Consider the following 15813-nt stretch of genomic DNA (forward strand, 5'->3'; position numbering starts at 1 on the left):
CTCTTTTGTGATTAAAGTAATTCCCAATGAAGGAACACATTCTTTTCTGAATGATCTGTAGGCTTAATCTTCCCAGGGCGTATTTGCATTTCAAGTGGTGTGCTTGTACAGATAGAATTCATCTGTAATTGGCAGAATGAAGGGGTGCTTACTGCGGGGGAGGGAGGAGGTGGACTTTCCCAGGCCCCCAGGCCCCTCCCTGAAGTCTTCCTCTCTCCTCCTCCACGCCCGCCCCCTCAGTGAGGGGTGGAGCTGGGTGGATTTGGAGGTTGACTGAAGAAGCGCAATGGCTATTATTCCTTTACTAATTGAAACTTTTTATGGTGAGACCTAGAGTTGCCAACTTCTAATTTTGCGGGTTTGTTTTTATCACTGGTTTCCTAACACCATCACTTCACAGCAGCAAAACATGAAGGAGGAGGTCACTTCAGTCTTCTCAATGGAGTAAATTTAGCTTTACACAAATATACCACAGGGTTGTCAGATTTTTCATGTTGCTACAGATTGGTGCAAACCTCACTGGGGTCCGGCATTTGAGAACCACAAACTGGATGGCCCTCAAGGCCCTGCCCAACTCTAAAAGGCCGCAGTTTTCAAATTCCACCGTCACACTGCGTTAAAGATGCATCGTCAAATGTGAATCATTGATAATGATGTCAATTTATCATAGTTGCACATAACTTTCTATAATGGAAATGGCTCCAGGAGATAGGACAATAGAGGGAGACTGAAGAGCAGGGAATAAAGAAAGTTAGGAGCAAACGAGGGGGCAGATAGGAAAGAACACCTGTCCCCCAAACCTGTGTCCATCTTCCCAGGATGCTCTGTTAGATTCTTGAGCTGCAGAAGGCACTTTCATATTCCTGTCCCGGAAACGTGTGTGTGTGTGTGTGTGTGTGTGTGTGTGTGTGTGTGTGTGTGTGTCTGTGTGTGTGTGTGTAAAAGCACAGTAGGTGGGCACAGCACCTGACCTTTATGTAAGTTCCCACCCACGAAGCCTCACCCCTGAAAATGCTCCCTGTGGCCTGGCCTTGCATTTGACACTGTGCCCAACCCCCAAGCAAAAGACATGAAGATGCCAGAATGGCACATGGCAGATGTCTTAGAATGTGGGGATGGGGGACAATGAGAGATGCCAACTCTGAGAGGACAAGGTCCCGAGCCCTCCAAGGAAGGGGCCTGTTTCCAGCCTTGGTTTGTTTCCTCACAGGCCGCCCTGGCCCTGGCTCCCAGCTTTTCTGGACCTGACCAGGAGGCTTTGCTCACAGTTTTTCCTGTTCTCATTCCAGGTGTGTGTGGCTGCTGCGGTGCCCTACGCCCCAGGTACAAAAGGCTGGTTGACAACATCTTCCCTGAGGATCCCGAGGTGGGTCACGTCTCTGGCAGGCGTCGTGGCTCTCACGGTCCAGGCAGGGCCTCTGACGGGGGCAGCTTGGAAGCCAGGCCTCCTGCCGGGGGGGAAGGCAGGCCCTCTCAGGGTCCCCGAGCGCTGAGCCTTCCCAGAGAAACTGGAACCTGGGCCACACCACCTGGGCAGTGGTGAGAGGCTGCTAGGGACATGAAGGATGAGGGCATTTGGATCCACGGAAGGCAGCTGAAAGTGCATCTCGGTATGCTTGTGGCCATCACTGTCCAACCCAGACATCTTTCTCCTGCATGTCTCTGCGTGATTGCCCCTGGAGCTGCTAACTCTGAGTGATCGTAGCTCCCTGCTGCTCAGTGTGAGGACTCCCCTGTCTTGGGTTGGGCTCAGGAGCCCAGGTCTTTCCCCCTGGCTGCCACCCTCTGTGTCTGCTAGGTGTCTAGGGGCGTACACACACAGGGCCTGGCCTCCAAGCCACCTCTCCACCCGTCAGGCTGCTTTGTGAGTTATGGTCTGGGAAACATTGGGATCTGATGTACTTGACTTGCTCTCTGGGAACCAATGGCCTGTCTTGATGGGAGCATCCTCTGTAGAGTTCCCTAAGAGCTGCAGAGCTGCCTTCGTCCTGTGTGTGCCTTGGTGCCGGCTCTCCAACATGTTTTAATTTGGGGTGTTTTTTGTTTATTTGTTTGTTTGTTTTTTGGGGGGAAGGAGTCTTGCTCTGTCACCAGGCTGGAGTGCAGTAGCACGATCTTGGCTCACTGCAATCTCTGACTCCCTGGTTTAAGAGATTCTCCTGCCTCAGCCTCCTAAGTAGCTGGGATTACAGGCACGTGTCACCATGCCCAGCTAATTTTTTGTACTTTAAGTAGAGATGGGATTTCACCATGTTGGCCAGGATGGTCTCGATCTCGTGACCTTGTGATCCGCCTGCCTTAGGCTCCCAAAGTGCTGGGATTACAGGCGTGAGCCACCGCGCCCGGCTTGGATGGCTTTTAATGACGCTGTATCATCTCCATTCCTAGACACATACACACACGGTGTATATATATATACACCCCCATACGCACATACACATATGCATTCATGTATATATATCCATACACATGCACACACATATATACATTTTATACATTTGTATCACTTGCTATTCTTTTTCTCCCCACCTCTGAGGTGGAGTCTCGCTCTGTCGCCCAGGCTAGAATGCAATGGCGCGATCTCAGCTCACTGTAACCTCCACTCCCCGGGTTCAAGCAATTCTCCTGCCTCAGCCTCCTGAGTAGCTGAGATTACAGGCACTCGCCACCATGCCTGGCTGATTTTCATATTTTTAGTAAAGACAGGGTTTCACCATGTTGGCCAGGCTGGTCTCAAACTCATGATCTGCCCACCTCAGCCTCCCAAAGTGCTGGGATTGTAGGCGTGAGCCTATAACTAAAACTATGTTTTAATCATCTGCCTGTCACTGAAACCCACATGTGGCCCGGCACATCCATAAAGGGCACTCTGTAAATGCTGATTCAGTCGAATGATTATTTTTCTCTAGACTCGAACTCGTCTAGCCGTAGTGAGCACAAGTTGTTTTCTCCTGCAGGATGGGCTGGTGAAGACCAACATGGAGAAGCTGACCTTCTATGCCCTCTCAGCTCCAGAAAAGCTTGATCGTATTGGCGCCTACCTCTCTGAGAGGCTCATCCGTGACGTGGGTCGCCATCGATATGGGTAAGTAGTTTGGAAGGGAGAGAGGGAGAATGTCAGGAACTATATTGTTAGGCTAAATATAGGGTCCTTTTAAGAAAATGATGGCCAGGCAGAGTGGCTCACACCTGTAATCCCAGCACTTCGGGAGGTCAAGGTGGGAGGATCACTAAGTTCAAGACTAGCCTGGGCAACATAGCGAGATTCCATCTCTACAAAAAAATTAAAAATTAGCCAGGTGTGGTGGTGCACACCTGTAGTGCCAGCTACTTGGGAGGCTGAGGCAGAAGGATCACTTGAGCTCAGAAGGTCGAGGCTGCAGGGAACCATGATTGTGCCACTGCATTCCAACCTGGGTGACTCTCAGAGTAAGGCTTTGTCTCAAAAAAAGAAAAAAAAAAAAAGAAATAGATTATCAAACAGACCAAGAAAACTGGGGACTGGGGCTAAGGAGTGTATCCCATGTGATCTTCCAAAGGCAGGTGATGCTGCTGCGGAGGTTTAGGAAGAAGAAGGTGTTGGCTTCCTACAGCACCTCTTCCAGCATCCATTCTCTCTTGTGTTTCCATACAGAAGCCCTCATACAGTCTGGGGCCTTAATAAAAATTGAGGCTATGATTGCACCACCATCCTCATCCAACCTATCCTACCTTATCCCACTTACTGTCCTGAAAACTAAGGAGGAGTCATCTACATTCTAATAAGAAGACAGAGTTAAGGGCAATTTGTCCATTAAAAATACACTTAGGTGAAATATTTATCAACCTTCTGAAAGAGAAGGGCTTTCTATGTGTAAAGAGAGAAGAACTCTTAAAGCAAGTGACTGATCAATAGACTTAACTGTTGAAAAATTTAAATATTTTGATGTCAATAAAGAAACACTCAGACCAGGCACGGTGGCTCACGCCTATAATCCCAGCACTTTGGGAGGCCGAGGGGGGAGGATCACTGAGTCCAGGAGTTCAAAACCAGCCTGGGCAACATACTGCCCATCTCTACAAAAAATAAACAAAAATGAGCTGGGCGTGGTGGTATGCACCTGTAGTCCTAGCTACTCGGAAAGCTGAGATGGGAGGATGGCTTGAGCCTGGAGGTCAAGGCTGCCGTGAGCTGTGTGTGCGCCACTGCACTTTAGCCTGGGCAACAGATAGAGACTCTGTCTCAAAAAATAAAAAAGAAAGAAAAGAAAAAAGAAACACTCAAAGTTTAAGAGACAAACAACAAAAAAGTATATTTGAAAATTAAGACAGGCCGGGCGCGGTGGCTCAAGCCTGTAATCCCAGCACTTTGGGAGGCCGAGACGGGCGGATCACGAGGTCAGAAGATCGAGACCATCCTGGCTAACACGGTGAAACCCCGTCTCTACTAAAAAATACAAAAAACTAGCCGGGCGAGGTGGCGGGCGCCTGTAGTCCCAGCTACTCGGGAGGCTGAGGCAGGAGAATGGCGTGAACCCGGGAGGCGGAGCTTGCAGTGAGCTGAGATCCGGCCACTGCACTCCAGCCTGGGTGACAGAGCAAGACTCCGTCTCAAAAAAAAAAAAAAAAAAAAAAAGAAAAAAAAGAAAATTAAGACAAAGGATTCAAACTTATATATTAGTAGCTCATACCAAATAGTGGGTGGAGTGGAGAAACTGAGACACTAAGAGATTTGAGGCAAGGGCCACAGACAAGCGACTTACAGGAAAGGAGAGAGAGCTTGCCACACATGTGGGATGACATCCAACAGACTTGTGATCAAAGGTGCATAATGAAATACTAAGATGCTAACTTATTAAATTCATCACAAAGGAAATATAATTACCAGTATTAAGCAATAGATGGCAAAATGGGAGGCATTTTCATTCTTTTCTAGAAAGAGTACAAATTGGTTGAAACTCTCTAGAAAGTAATTTTGAAATAATGTGTCAAGAGCTTTAAAAACACTTAGGCCCTTTGACTCAGTAATTCCATTTCTATTTGTTGATCCCAAAGAATCCTTTTTTTTTTTTTTTTTTTTGAGACAAGGTCTTGCTGTGTCACCCAGACTGGAGTGCAGTGGCATGATCTTGGCTCACCGCAACCTCAGCCTCCTGGGCTCAAGCCATCCTCCCACCTCAGCCTCCCACATAGCTGGGACCACAGGCGAATGCTACTATGCCCGGCTCATTTTTGTATTTTTTGTAGAAATCGGGTTTTACCATGTTGCCCAGGCTGGTCTGGAACTCCCAGGCTCAAGCAATCCTCCCGCCTCGGCCTCCCAAAGTGTTGGGATTACAGGCATGAGCTACTGCGCCAGGCCCCAAGGAATCAATCTTAAATACAGTCTACCTTCACACACAGAGATGTTCGTTATCTTGTTATTTATAAAAATGAAAAAGTGGAAATGAAATGTCCAGCCGGAGGAGAATAGTTCAGTGAATCATGGTGTGTGTCATTTGATAAAATGTTATCTAGTCAATAAAATTGGTGTTTATAAAGATGCTTTCCATATAATTTGGAAAATGCTTTAAGTAAATGAAAACCAGAATCCATAATTATGTAGACAGTATCTGCAATCAAGTTAAAAAATCAACAACAACAACAACAACAAATCTAAATGGCTAGAAAATATAGTAAAAATGAACATACTGGCCAGGTGCGGTGGCTCATGCCTGTAGTCCCAGCACTTTTGGAGGGCTGAGGCGGGTGGATCACTTGAGGTCAGGAATTCAAGACCAGCCTGGTCAATATGGTGAAACCTCATCTCTATCAAAAATACAAAAATTAGCTGGGTGTGGGGGCATGTACCTATAGTCCCAGCTACTCAGGAGGCTAAGATGGGATAATCGCTTGAACCCAGGAGGCAGAGTTTGCAGTGAGCTGAGATCACACCACTGCACTCCAGCCTGGGTGACAGAGCAAGCCCCTATCTCAACAACAACAACAACAACAACAAAGAACATACCAATATGTTAGGAGTATTCATTTTATGAACAGTGTGACTGGGGATTTTTGGTTTGTTTTGTTTTGTATCTATTTTTTCTACGTTTTTCCTAAATATTCTTTATGTGGATGTGTTACTTCTACAATAAAAAACATGAATTGCAGGGCACATTGTGTTGCTGCCCAGACATCATGCCACAATTCAGAGACTGAATGTCAGGAGAACGCTCAGATATTCCTGGTGGCGTTGCTCATGGGGCTGAGGGTTGGGTGGATTCAGGATTCAGGCCATGGTTCTCAGTCCTGTTGGTTCCATTCTCCACTGAGTCTTTTTTTTTTTTTTTTTTTTGAGATGGAGTCTCACTCTGTCGCCCAGGCTGGAGTGCATTGGCGTGATCTTGGCTCACTGCAACCTCTGCCTCCTGGGTTCAAGCGATTCTCCTGCCTCAGCCTCCTGAATAGCTGGGACTACAGGTTCATGCCACCATGCCCGGCTAATTTTTGTGTTTTTAGTAGAGACGGTGTTGCACCATGTTGGTTAGGCTGGTCTCGAACTCCTGACCTCGTGATCCACCTGCTTCAGCCTCCCAAAGTGCTGGGATTACAGATGCGAGCCACCACACCTGGCCTCCACGGAGTCTTTTATAGCCATCCTCTACTTTCATCGACTCTAGCCTTTCTCCTGGTCCAGGCTCTTCTCTTTTCATTCAGATGATGGCAGTAGCCTTGGACATAGTCTCCCTGCTCCCCATCCTGCTCTTGTCCTTCCGGGTTAATACTGCTATGTATGATCTTCAACACGCAGACCCCAAGCTGTGCTTTCCTAGCTCTTTGAGAAAAAAATCCAGCATCCTCAGCTTGACTTCTGGGGTCTTCCACAACCTGCCTGTAACCCAGCCAAGCCCACTACCCCCGCCACACCTGCTGTAGACCCACTCCACGTGGACTGGCTGACCACCCGGCTGGCTCTGTGGGTCTTTCTGGTGTTCTCCCTCACTTTGATCTCTTTGATGGGCCTCCCCCTGCAGCTGCCCATCAGCCCCACTGCCATCCAAGGCCCCTTCCTCCTGGCAGGAGAAGACAGAGCCAGTCTTGAACTACAGTGAAATGTGCATGGTGCTGATGGGGTGGAGAAGTCTAGAAAGCACAGGCCTCGCCAGCGAATCTTAAATCAAGCCACCCTTGGTGTAAAAAGCAGGATCCAAATCAATATGTTTCTGTAATCATTTTATATAATAAAATGAGGTTACATCCTGAATAAGAGCAAATCTACCGTACATGCTGATTATATTAAGGGCCTTGACATATTGTAAATTATACTCAAGCAAGTAAAAATGACTTTATCCTAGGTTGAACCTAAAACTAATATGCTAGCTCTAACATTAAACACTTAATACTAATTTCACCGGCTCTCTCTTCAGTGATGGTTCTCTCAGTAAAAAATGTCCTAGAGCCAGCAGAGCCACTTAGAATCATTCTGCTGCCCTTACAACTGCAATTCAAATTTAGTACCATTCTGTTAAAAATAGCCATTGTAGCCTCTAAGTATTTAAAAACTGAAGGCCTCACTGAGGGCTTTGTTCATAAACATTTGGAGAAGAAAAATCTGTTAGATTTGATCTCTTATTCTGTCTCTCTTTGCCCTCCCCGTCTTTTTGTACCCAATGCCACATACATCATCATTATCTTCCTCATCACTGATGGCAGCTTTGGAAGAGTAAAATATTCTCATGCAGACAGGGTGAGAGGCTGTATCTTCCTGTCGTGATGCAGGTGTCTGTATTTGGCGTTTGACCATACGGACATGAACCTTGGATGCTGGACCCAGGGGCAGAACCACCCTCATCTGCCCCACTGCCTCCCCACATTGTCACCCCATTTCAGTTGTGTGTGGACTCTGGCTCATAGGTGTTTAGCATAGGGATGGTGGTGGGCAGCCAAATGTGAACAGAGAGAGGATGAGATGTGAATTTCAAGGCATTGTTCATGGGCATGCAGTATGATGGGCAGTGATGTGCAGAGCAGCGAAAACCGAGCAGTCCTTCTATTTTCCCTTCTCTTTACATTTCCCTTCCAGTTCAACTCCAATGTCAGCACATCCCCTAGAAACTAAGGGAGAGCAGGGGAGGGAACAGCAGTGCTGGGTAAGACTCACTCAGTCGACAGTGACCCCTGAGCATTGACAGATACAGAATGCCATATGAGCCCCAGTGCCTGGAGCTCTCACCCAGCCAGGACCAAGCCCTGGTGGATGGAGATGGCCACGCCAGAGGGTTGGGCTTCTCTAATCTGAGGACCCTGCCCCTGGAGCTGACCTGGAGGCACTCCTAAGAGATACACATTCACCAGGAGGACCCTGAACCTGGTTGGAGGATGGCTGACCTTGAGATAGGGATACCGCAGACCCTTACTAGATGAGGAGGGTCATCCCTCCCTTCCTTAGCTGAGGTCAGCCCTCTCTCCCTACTTCTGGACTCCTAAAACCCAGAAGGTTCTGTCTAGGAGTGGGCTGACCAAATGCACTCAAACCACCTGGAACAAGAGGTTCTTTGTCCAGGCCACTGCTCTTGAGCAATTCTTGCGCAATGTCTGGCCCTACTAAAGCTCATCCTGCCTGCTGACCCTAATCCCTGACCCTGGATCTGCCTTTCCTCGCCAACTAACCCTGGTTCCCAGACTTTACTCCCCACTCCTCCTTTCTTAGGCCAGTTCAGATTCTCAGACCTGTTTTGACTTTGGACCCCTTCAAGGACACCCACCCCAGATCAGATCTCTGCTGGTAGTAACCTTCTGACCTGGGGATCCCAGGTTCTGTTCCTTTTGAGTGTGTAACAGATTAGACACACTCGAGACGTTTACAATAAAATAGCACAAACACGGAGAGCATTGGACTCGGGGCTTCCAAGGTCCCATTGACTTCGAATTATCTAAGATGCTTTGAAAAGCTCCAGTTCATAATTATAAACATTCCATCCTTACTATTGGATCAGAGATGAGGAACAAAGGATCATGTGTTCAGAGAACTGGGCCTTGTACTCCTTTACTTTTCAGTTTCACTTCTACCATAATTTTCGCCTTCTACCAAAATGGAAATTTTCCACTTTCCACTGTTGGTAAGTAGCCAATTTATTTTTTTATTTATTTATTTTTTTTCATAGCAGATGGTTTTTCCATATCAGGAATTTCTGGAATTTTTTGCAGGAAGAGGAAAAGCAGTAATCTAAGCCCTGGGGCTCGCGAGGCCTTGAGTTTCTTCTCTTGCCCAACCCCACCCCTTCCTTTACATCATTTAAACACCGTAATCATGGTGAAATGCCGCAGATCCCTTCATACAGAAGGATGCTGGGATGATTCATAAGGGAAGAGATTCCCAAGCTGACTGCCCTCATTTCCTACCCGCCATGCTTGGCTGCCTGAAGGTGTCCAGGTCTCTCTGCAGGGAAAGCCTGTCCCCTTTGGAAGGGCTCCAGCCCAGTCTGCTTCCCCAACCCTGTGCAGAATTGAGTCTCTACACAGTGGACCTGAAACATACTGGGACTGGGTCTGCAAGGCACGGCAGGTTTCCTGGATGGTGATTGTGATGGCCTCTGAAGGGTGAGGCTGCAGAGCCAGGAATGGCTGTCCTGGGAGCAAGGAGGAATGGTAGGCGTGGCTCCCGCTCACCAGAGGAGCTCAAAGAGCCAAGGCTGCCTTTGTATTTGAAAAACACTCTGTGGATAGAGCATGCCTTGATCCCTTTGTGAGTGGACCCAGAAAACTATTCAATAATACTTTTATTTAATATCATTAAAGAATCATTTAATAATAGTTGACTCAGCTATTCTAGATAAAAGAAATAAACATTTTGTAAAAGTGGAAAAGAACATTTCAGCATTTAAAGGCTGTTTTATTTTCTGGTTGCTTGGTATAGAAGTTAGCTCAAGGGTACGTAAGAAGTAGCTGATGTCTTTTTAAAAATTTAGAAGTCATGACTGCTGTTAATTTTTTTTTTTTTATGTTTGAATTTGCAAAGCTAGCTTAAGTATGAGGCAGTCTGACTGCAATATCTGAAACTGGGTAGCTGTCCCAGGAGGTATTGTGGAGCCTTGTGTTGTAGCCTTGAAACAGCTCCTGAAATTGTCCTATTGTCATTCTCCCTATGCTTTTTGTTCACCCAAACTTTGTTAAAAAAAAAAAAAAAAAAAAAGACAAAGACTAGCTAATCAAGAATTTTTAAATAGGCCAGGTGTGGTGGCTCACACCTGTAATCCCAGCACTTTGGGAGGCCGAGGCGGGAGGATCATCTGAGGTCAGGAGTTAAAGACCAGCCTGGCCAACATGGTGAAACCCCATCTCTACAAAAAACACAAAAAAATTAGCCAGGCATGGTGGTGGGCACCTGTAATCCCAGCTACCTAGGAGGCTAAGGCAGGAGAATCGTTTGAACCTGGGAGGCAGAGGTTTCAGTGAGCCAAGATTGCGCCATTGCACTGCAGCCTAAGCAGCAAGAGCAAAACTCCGTCTCAAAAAAAAAGAAATTTTTTGTTTTTAAATATCTGCCTAACATTCAATGATGGATATGATTTGGGTCAAGACATAAAGAAGAACGAATCTTTTAATTCATCCTTTATTACATTTATAGCATGTGAACCTGACTTTAGAGTTTCAGGCACCTTTAACATTTTAAAGTCCTGTGGTGGCAGCTTTGCTGCGATCTTGCAGGAGAGGCCTTTTGCTACTTTATTTTGACTTAGGGAACATCAACCTGATTCCTGGGCACCTCAAGTAGGCTTTACAGTTTTCTGCTTACTTTACCTGCCCTGTATTTTCTTTGTATCAGGAGGTACTTTTCTATTCCACATGATTTGACATTACAAGTAGAAGGATCACCATCCTGTAATGGGCACATGAGCCCAAACTCTGAGTTCATGAAGCCTTGCAATGGTCTCCCATTTAGCAGGATAGGAAACATTTCTAGCTCTTGCTTCCCTTTCCAATGAGGCCAGTCATTTGGTTTGCTTTGGATTGCTCAGAATTCACCTTTATTGGTGCCATCCGGTTTCTAAAGCACTCCCAAACCTGATTATTAGGTGCCTGTGCTATTTAGAGTATAAAGAAACTCAAAAGACAGTGGCTCCAGCAATATGGAAGTGCTTTTCCTCTCTCTCACATCAGTCTGGAGTGGGCCAGTGGGCTCTGCTCCATGAGGTCATTCAGAGATCTTCAACACATGGCTTTCCTCTCTGGGTCTCCAGTTGTTTCCACTTCCCAGCTGGTAGGAAGAGGGAGAGAGAGAGGACACAGAGGGCAATCGTGTCTTATAATCAACAGATGCTGATGTTGTTCACATCACTTTCTCTTAATTAATTAATTAATTTGTTTGTTTATTTTTGAGACAGGATCTCAACCTGTCCCCCAGGCTGGAGTGCAGTGGCTTAATCATGGCTCACTGCAGCCTCGACCTCTCAGGCTCAAGTGATCCTCCCACTTCAGCCTTTGAGTAGCTGGGATTACAGGCATACACCACCACGCCTGGCTAATTTTTGTATTTATCGTAAAGAAGGGGTCTCGCCATGTTGCCCAGGCTCTCTTGAACCCCTGGCTCAAGCAGTCTACCCACCTCAGCTTCCCAAAGTGTTGGGATTCCAGGTGTGAGCCACCATACCCTGGCCACTTCCCCTCATTTTAATGGCAGTGTTTTAGTCATGTGGTCTCACCTCATAGCAAGAGAGACTGGGAAATGGAGTCCCAAGTGAACAGCCACATGCACAGCTAAAATTCTGAATTTCTAGGGAAAGGCAAAGGGACATATTTTAGGGGAGACATCTAGCATTCTGCCTGGGAAATTTAACTCCAAAAATGTAAAGGTTTTAACCAGAATAATTTCTGAAAGGTTTGCAGCAGCTTCCTTGTTAGAAGTTCAAAACAAAACAAAACAAAAGCAAAAACAAAAAACAAAACCTCTCTTTCTTTAGAATGCAAATGCTTGTAAGTGAAGGATGTATGTTTTATGATGTAGACATTACTAGTTATGTGACACTCTTGGAACAAATATGGAGTTTGAGCTTAGAGATGCCATTCTCCTTCTCATTAGGAATTTGATTCTTGGCATTTTTCTTGGGATTTATGAGAAGCATTGAAGAAGACGACTAAGATAATTGGGGGTTGTCCTGTGAAGGCTAGTTTGGGAGAGCTTGGGTATATTTAGCACAGAGGAGAGAACAGCAAGAATAACAAATGAGACTGTTATTTTCAGGGGTTGAGGAGCTGGAGGTAGGAGATGGCATGTCCCTCTTTTTTGCTTCTTCTGAGAGTAGAATTGTGAATAGAGAGTAGAGGATATTAGGCTTTAGGCTGACATTTTATTTCGTTACATTAGTCCATTCTCAGGCTGCTATAAAGAAATACCCAAGACTGGGTAATTTATAAAGAGTTTTAATTGACACACACAGTTCTGGAGGGCTGGGGAGGCCTCAGGAAACTTACAATCATGGCAGACGTCACCTCTTCACATGGCGGCAGGGGAGAGAATGAGAGCCGAGCAAAGAGGAAGCCCCTTATAAAACCATCAGATCTCATGAGAACACACTCACTATCACAAGAACAGTATGGGGAAAACCGCCCCCATGATTCAATTCTCTCCACTTGGTGCCCCCCTCAACACGTGGGGATTACTACAATTCAAGGTGAGATTCAGGTGGGGACGTGGAGCCAAACCATACTAGTTGTCAGTCATCTAGTGAGAGGACTTGGCTCTTTGCCATTGGATGTTGCGTATTCCTGGTTTCTGACGTTGTTCACTCAGTCTTTAGACTTCAGAGGAATTGTTTAAGTAGTTTAAAGACTGAGTTGACATAGGGAACATTCCTCATGAGAAAAAAGTTTATTCTGTGTCCATTTTGTCTGTCTTATTCCCTAGGTAGGGAGTATCATCCAAACATAGTAATGCTGCTAACCATATTGCTTGCATAGTACTTTATCATGGAACTTCTGAGGCTTCCAGACACAACACCTACAAATTTTCTATTCCATAAAGCTGGTCCTCAGGCCTGTCTTAGATTCTTCATAAAGATCTTAACTTCTTCCCCACTCGAGCCATCTCTCTCCATCCTTGGAAACCTCATGGGACATCATGCATGATTTTCTTGTAGGATTTATTTTCCCTTTAAAGGAATATCTGTGTATTTATCTCAGCTCGTTAAGTTGAAGGACTGCCTTCTTCATCCTTATGCCCCCTGCACTGTCTAGGACAGAGCCTTTCCACAGTGGGCACTCAATAAACACTTCTTGACTTCGATTGGATAATTCCCCAACCTCACAGAGTTTAGACTTAGAGTTTGCTATTGGGAGCATCAATCTTGCTCTTTGTGTTGACTCATGAAATGCTCTATCTCATCTGTCCTCCTGTTCTTAATCTGTAAAATGAGGGGCTGGATGAGTTAGTCCCTAGGCTTCCTTCCAGCCCTGATTCATTCTGACTCAGTTCTGGGCTGGAGCAGACACTTGTTGGAAAGGCTATCCAGACATTGGCAGCCTGTGGGGGAGCCTCATAACCCAGATGCTGCATTGCCCAGGTCACTGCACTGACACCTTTCATGCCCCGGTCGGGCCATGGGGTGGCAGGGCCACAGCCGGTGACGGCGTGTGCTGCCCTTCCCAGGTACGTGTGCATTGCCATGGAGGCTTTGGACCAGCTGCTCATGGCCTGCCACTGCCAGAGCATCAACCTCTTCGTGGAGAGCTTCCTCAAGATGGTGGCCAAGCTGCTGGAGTCGGAGAAGCCCAACCTGCAGATCCTCGGCACCAACTCGGTAAGGAGCGGCCCAGGGGGCTCCAGGTCTCCCAGCCGCATCCTGGGGATTGGCAGGGGAGAGGGAGACCTTGGGGTCGTCACTGTCATGTTCTGTTTCTATTTGGTTCCCAACCCTAAGTGTGACACACTGCTTGTTTTAGGGTCTCCCTTTGTGTGAACAAAGGGCCCTTTCATTTTTTAATTTAAACAAGTATACAATTTATATAGATATATAATAAAATAATTTTAAAAAATAAAATTCACCACTTTCAAGCATCCTATTTTAAACCCTGTGGCGGCCGGGCGCAGTGGCTCACACCTGTAATACCAGCACTTTGGGAGGCCAAGGCAGGTGGATCACTTGAGGTAAGGAGTTTGAGACCAGCCTGACCAACATGGCAAAACCCCCATCTCTACTAAAAATACAAAAAAAAAAAAAAAAAATTAGCTGGGTGTCATGGTGCACACCTGTAATCCGATCCCAGCTACTTGGGAGGCTGAGGCAGGAAAATCACTTGAACCCGGAAGCAGAGACTGCAGTGAGTCGAGATCGCGCCACTGCCCTCCAACCTGGGCAACAGAGACTCCATCTCAAAAAACAAACAACAACAACAACAAAAATGTGGTTTTAGTGTATTCACAAAGTTGTGCAACCATTATCTCCATCTAATGTGTTTAGCGCTAGATTGATGATCTCCAAACTTTTTACTAATAGAATTTTTTCCCCTCAAATAATTTTAAGTGGGGCCCCAAATGGATATAAAAATCGATGGAAACAGAGGCTTTCTTTGGAGGGCAGGAAGAGCCCAGGGCCCCCACCACTCAGCACTCTATGGGGGCATATCTTGAAAGCTATCCAGGTTATGCCTCTTTCAAAGATAGAGCAAAGTGATGTCCCCAGGACAAAGGTACCAGATCAGTGGAAAGACCACGGGGAAGCAGGACACAGGGCTTCTGGCTTAGTTTTGCCCTTTCCTCACTGTGAAGCGTCGAGGAGGTTACCTTTTATAGGCCTCAGTCTTTTCATCAGTGCCATGAGCAGCTTCAGCTTGGTCTCTGTTAGTCCTCCAAGCTAATGCTGGTCTCAGTGGAAGTGGCTGCGGTCGTGGGAGAGTATGATATTGTTAGAGAAGAGCTATCAGATATGTCAGAAACTCCCTGCTTCATGTGTGCATTTAAACATACTCCCACACCCTGGTTGTCTTTAATATCTTGCCATCTTTCTCATTCCTTCCCCTTCAGGACATACTTTAAGCTCCAGGTCTTCATGCAGCTTAGATATGACTATTTTACAGATCTTAAGTGAAGCCTTTATCTATCTGCAGATATCACAAAAGTTTAAGGTTTGCCCCTTAGCCTCCCAACCTGAATTTTTATTTTTTGATTTTATTTTATATTTTTAGACTGAGCCTCTTTCTGTCACCCAGGCTGGAGTGCAGTGGCACGATCTTGGCTCACTGCAACCTCTGCCTCCTGGGTTCAAGTGATTCTCCTGCCTCAGCCTCCTGAGTAGCTGGGACTACAGGTGCGAGCTACCACACTCAGCTAATTTTTCTTTTTCTTTTTTTTATGTTTTTAGTAGAGATGGGGGTTTTGCCATGTTGGCCAGGCTGGTCTTGAACGCCTGACCTTAACTGATCCACCCACCCCAGCCTCCCAAAGTGCTGGAGTGCAGTGGCACGATGTCGGCAAAACCCCATCTCTACTAAAAATACAGAAACCCTGTCTCTTGTAAAAACACAAGTATTAGCCAGGTGTGGTGGCACATGCGCCATGTTGTCCAGGCTGGTCTCAAACTCCTGGGCTCAAGTGATTCACCCACCTCAGCCTCCCAAAGTGCTGGGATTACAGGCGTAAGCCACCACGCCCTGCCCCCAGCCTGAATTTTTATGGCATGGGTGAGAGCTGCTTTCCTGTTCTATATAAGTTGATTTAACCAGAAGAGAGTCTTCCAGCTTTCCTTCCAAGGACCAAGAGTGGCAACCTATACAGATTCCCTTCTCTTTCCTCTCCCTGGGAGCCAGCTGCCTTCGACACATTACACATATTATAGCTGAGGGGAAAGTCCTTTGTCAAGT

General features: G+C 46.4%; 1 protein-coding gene across 3 annotated transcripts in view; it reads left to right on the top strand.

The window, feature by feature from the left end:
* LOC105479806 (EFR3 homolog B) overlaps nucleotides 1-15813 on the top strand; it is a 115149-nt gene that overhangs the window by 47850 nt on the left and 51486 nt on the right. For 2 of the 3 annotated variants that reach the window (XM_011738107.3, XM_011738108.3), the window contains exons 2-4: nucleotides 1290-1366; nucleotides 2958-3085; nucleotides 13604-13754. In XM_011738107.3, the coding sequence (XP_011736409.1) occupies nucleotides 2979-3085; nucleotides 13604-13754 (258 nt within the window). In that variant the 5' untranslated portion in view covers nucleotides 1290-1366; nucleotides 2958-2978. Of the gene's footprint in view, nucleotides 1-1289; nucleotides 1367-2955; nucleotides 3086-13603; nucleotides 13755-15813 lie in introns of those variants that run through there. The other variant, XM_011738105.2, reaches the window with a different exon arrangement.

The sequence above is a fragment of the Macaca nemestrina genome, chromosome 13 (genome assembly GCF_043159975.1).
Source record: "Macaca nemestrina isolate mMacNem1 chromosome 13, mMacNem.hap1, whole genome shotgun sequence".
NCBI lineage: Eukaryota > Metazoa > Chordata > Mammalia > Primates > Cercopithecidae > Macaca > Macaca nemestrina.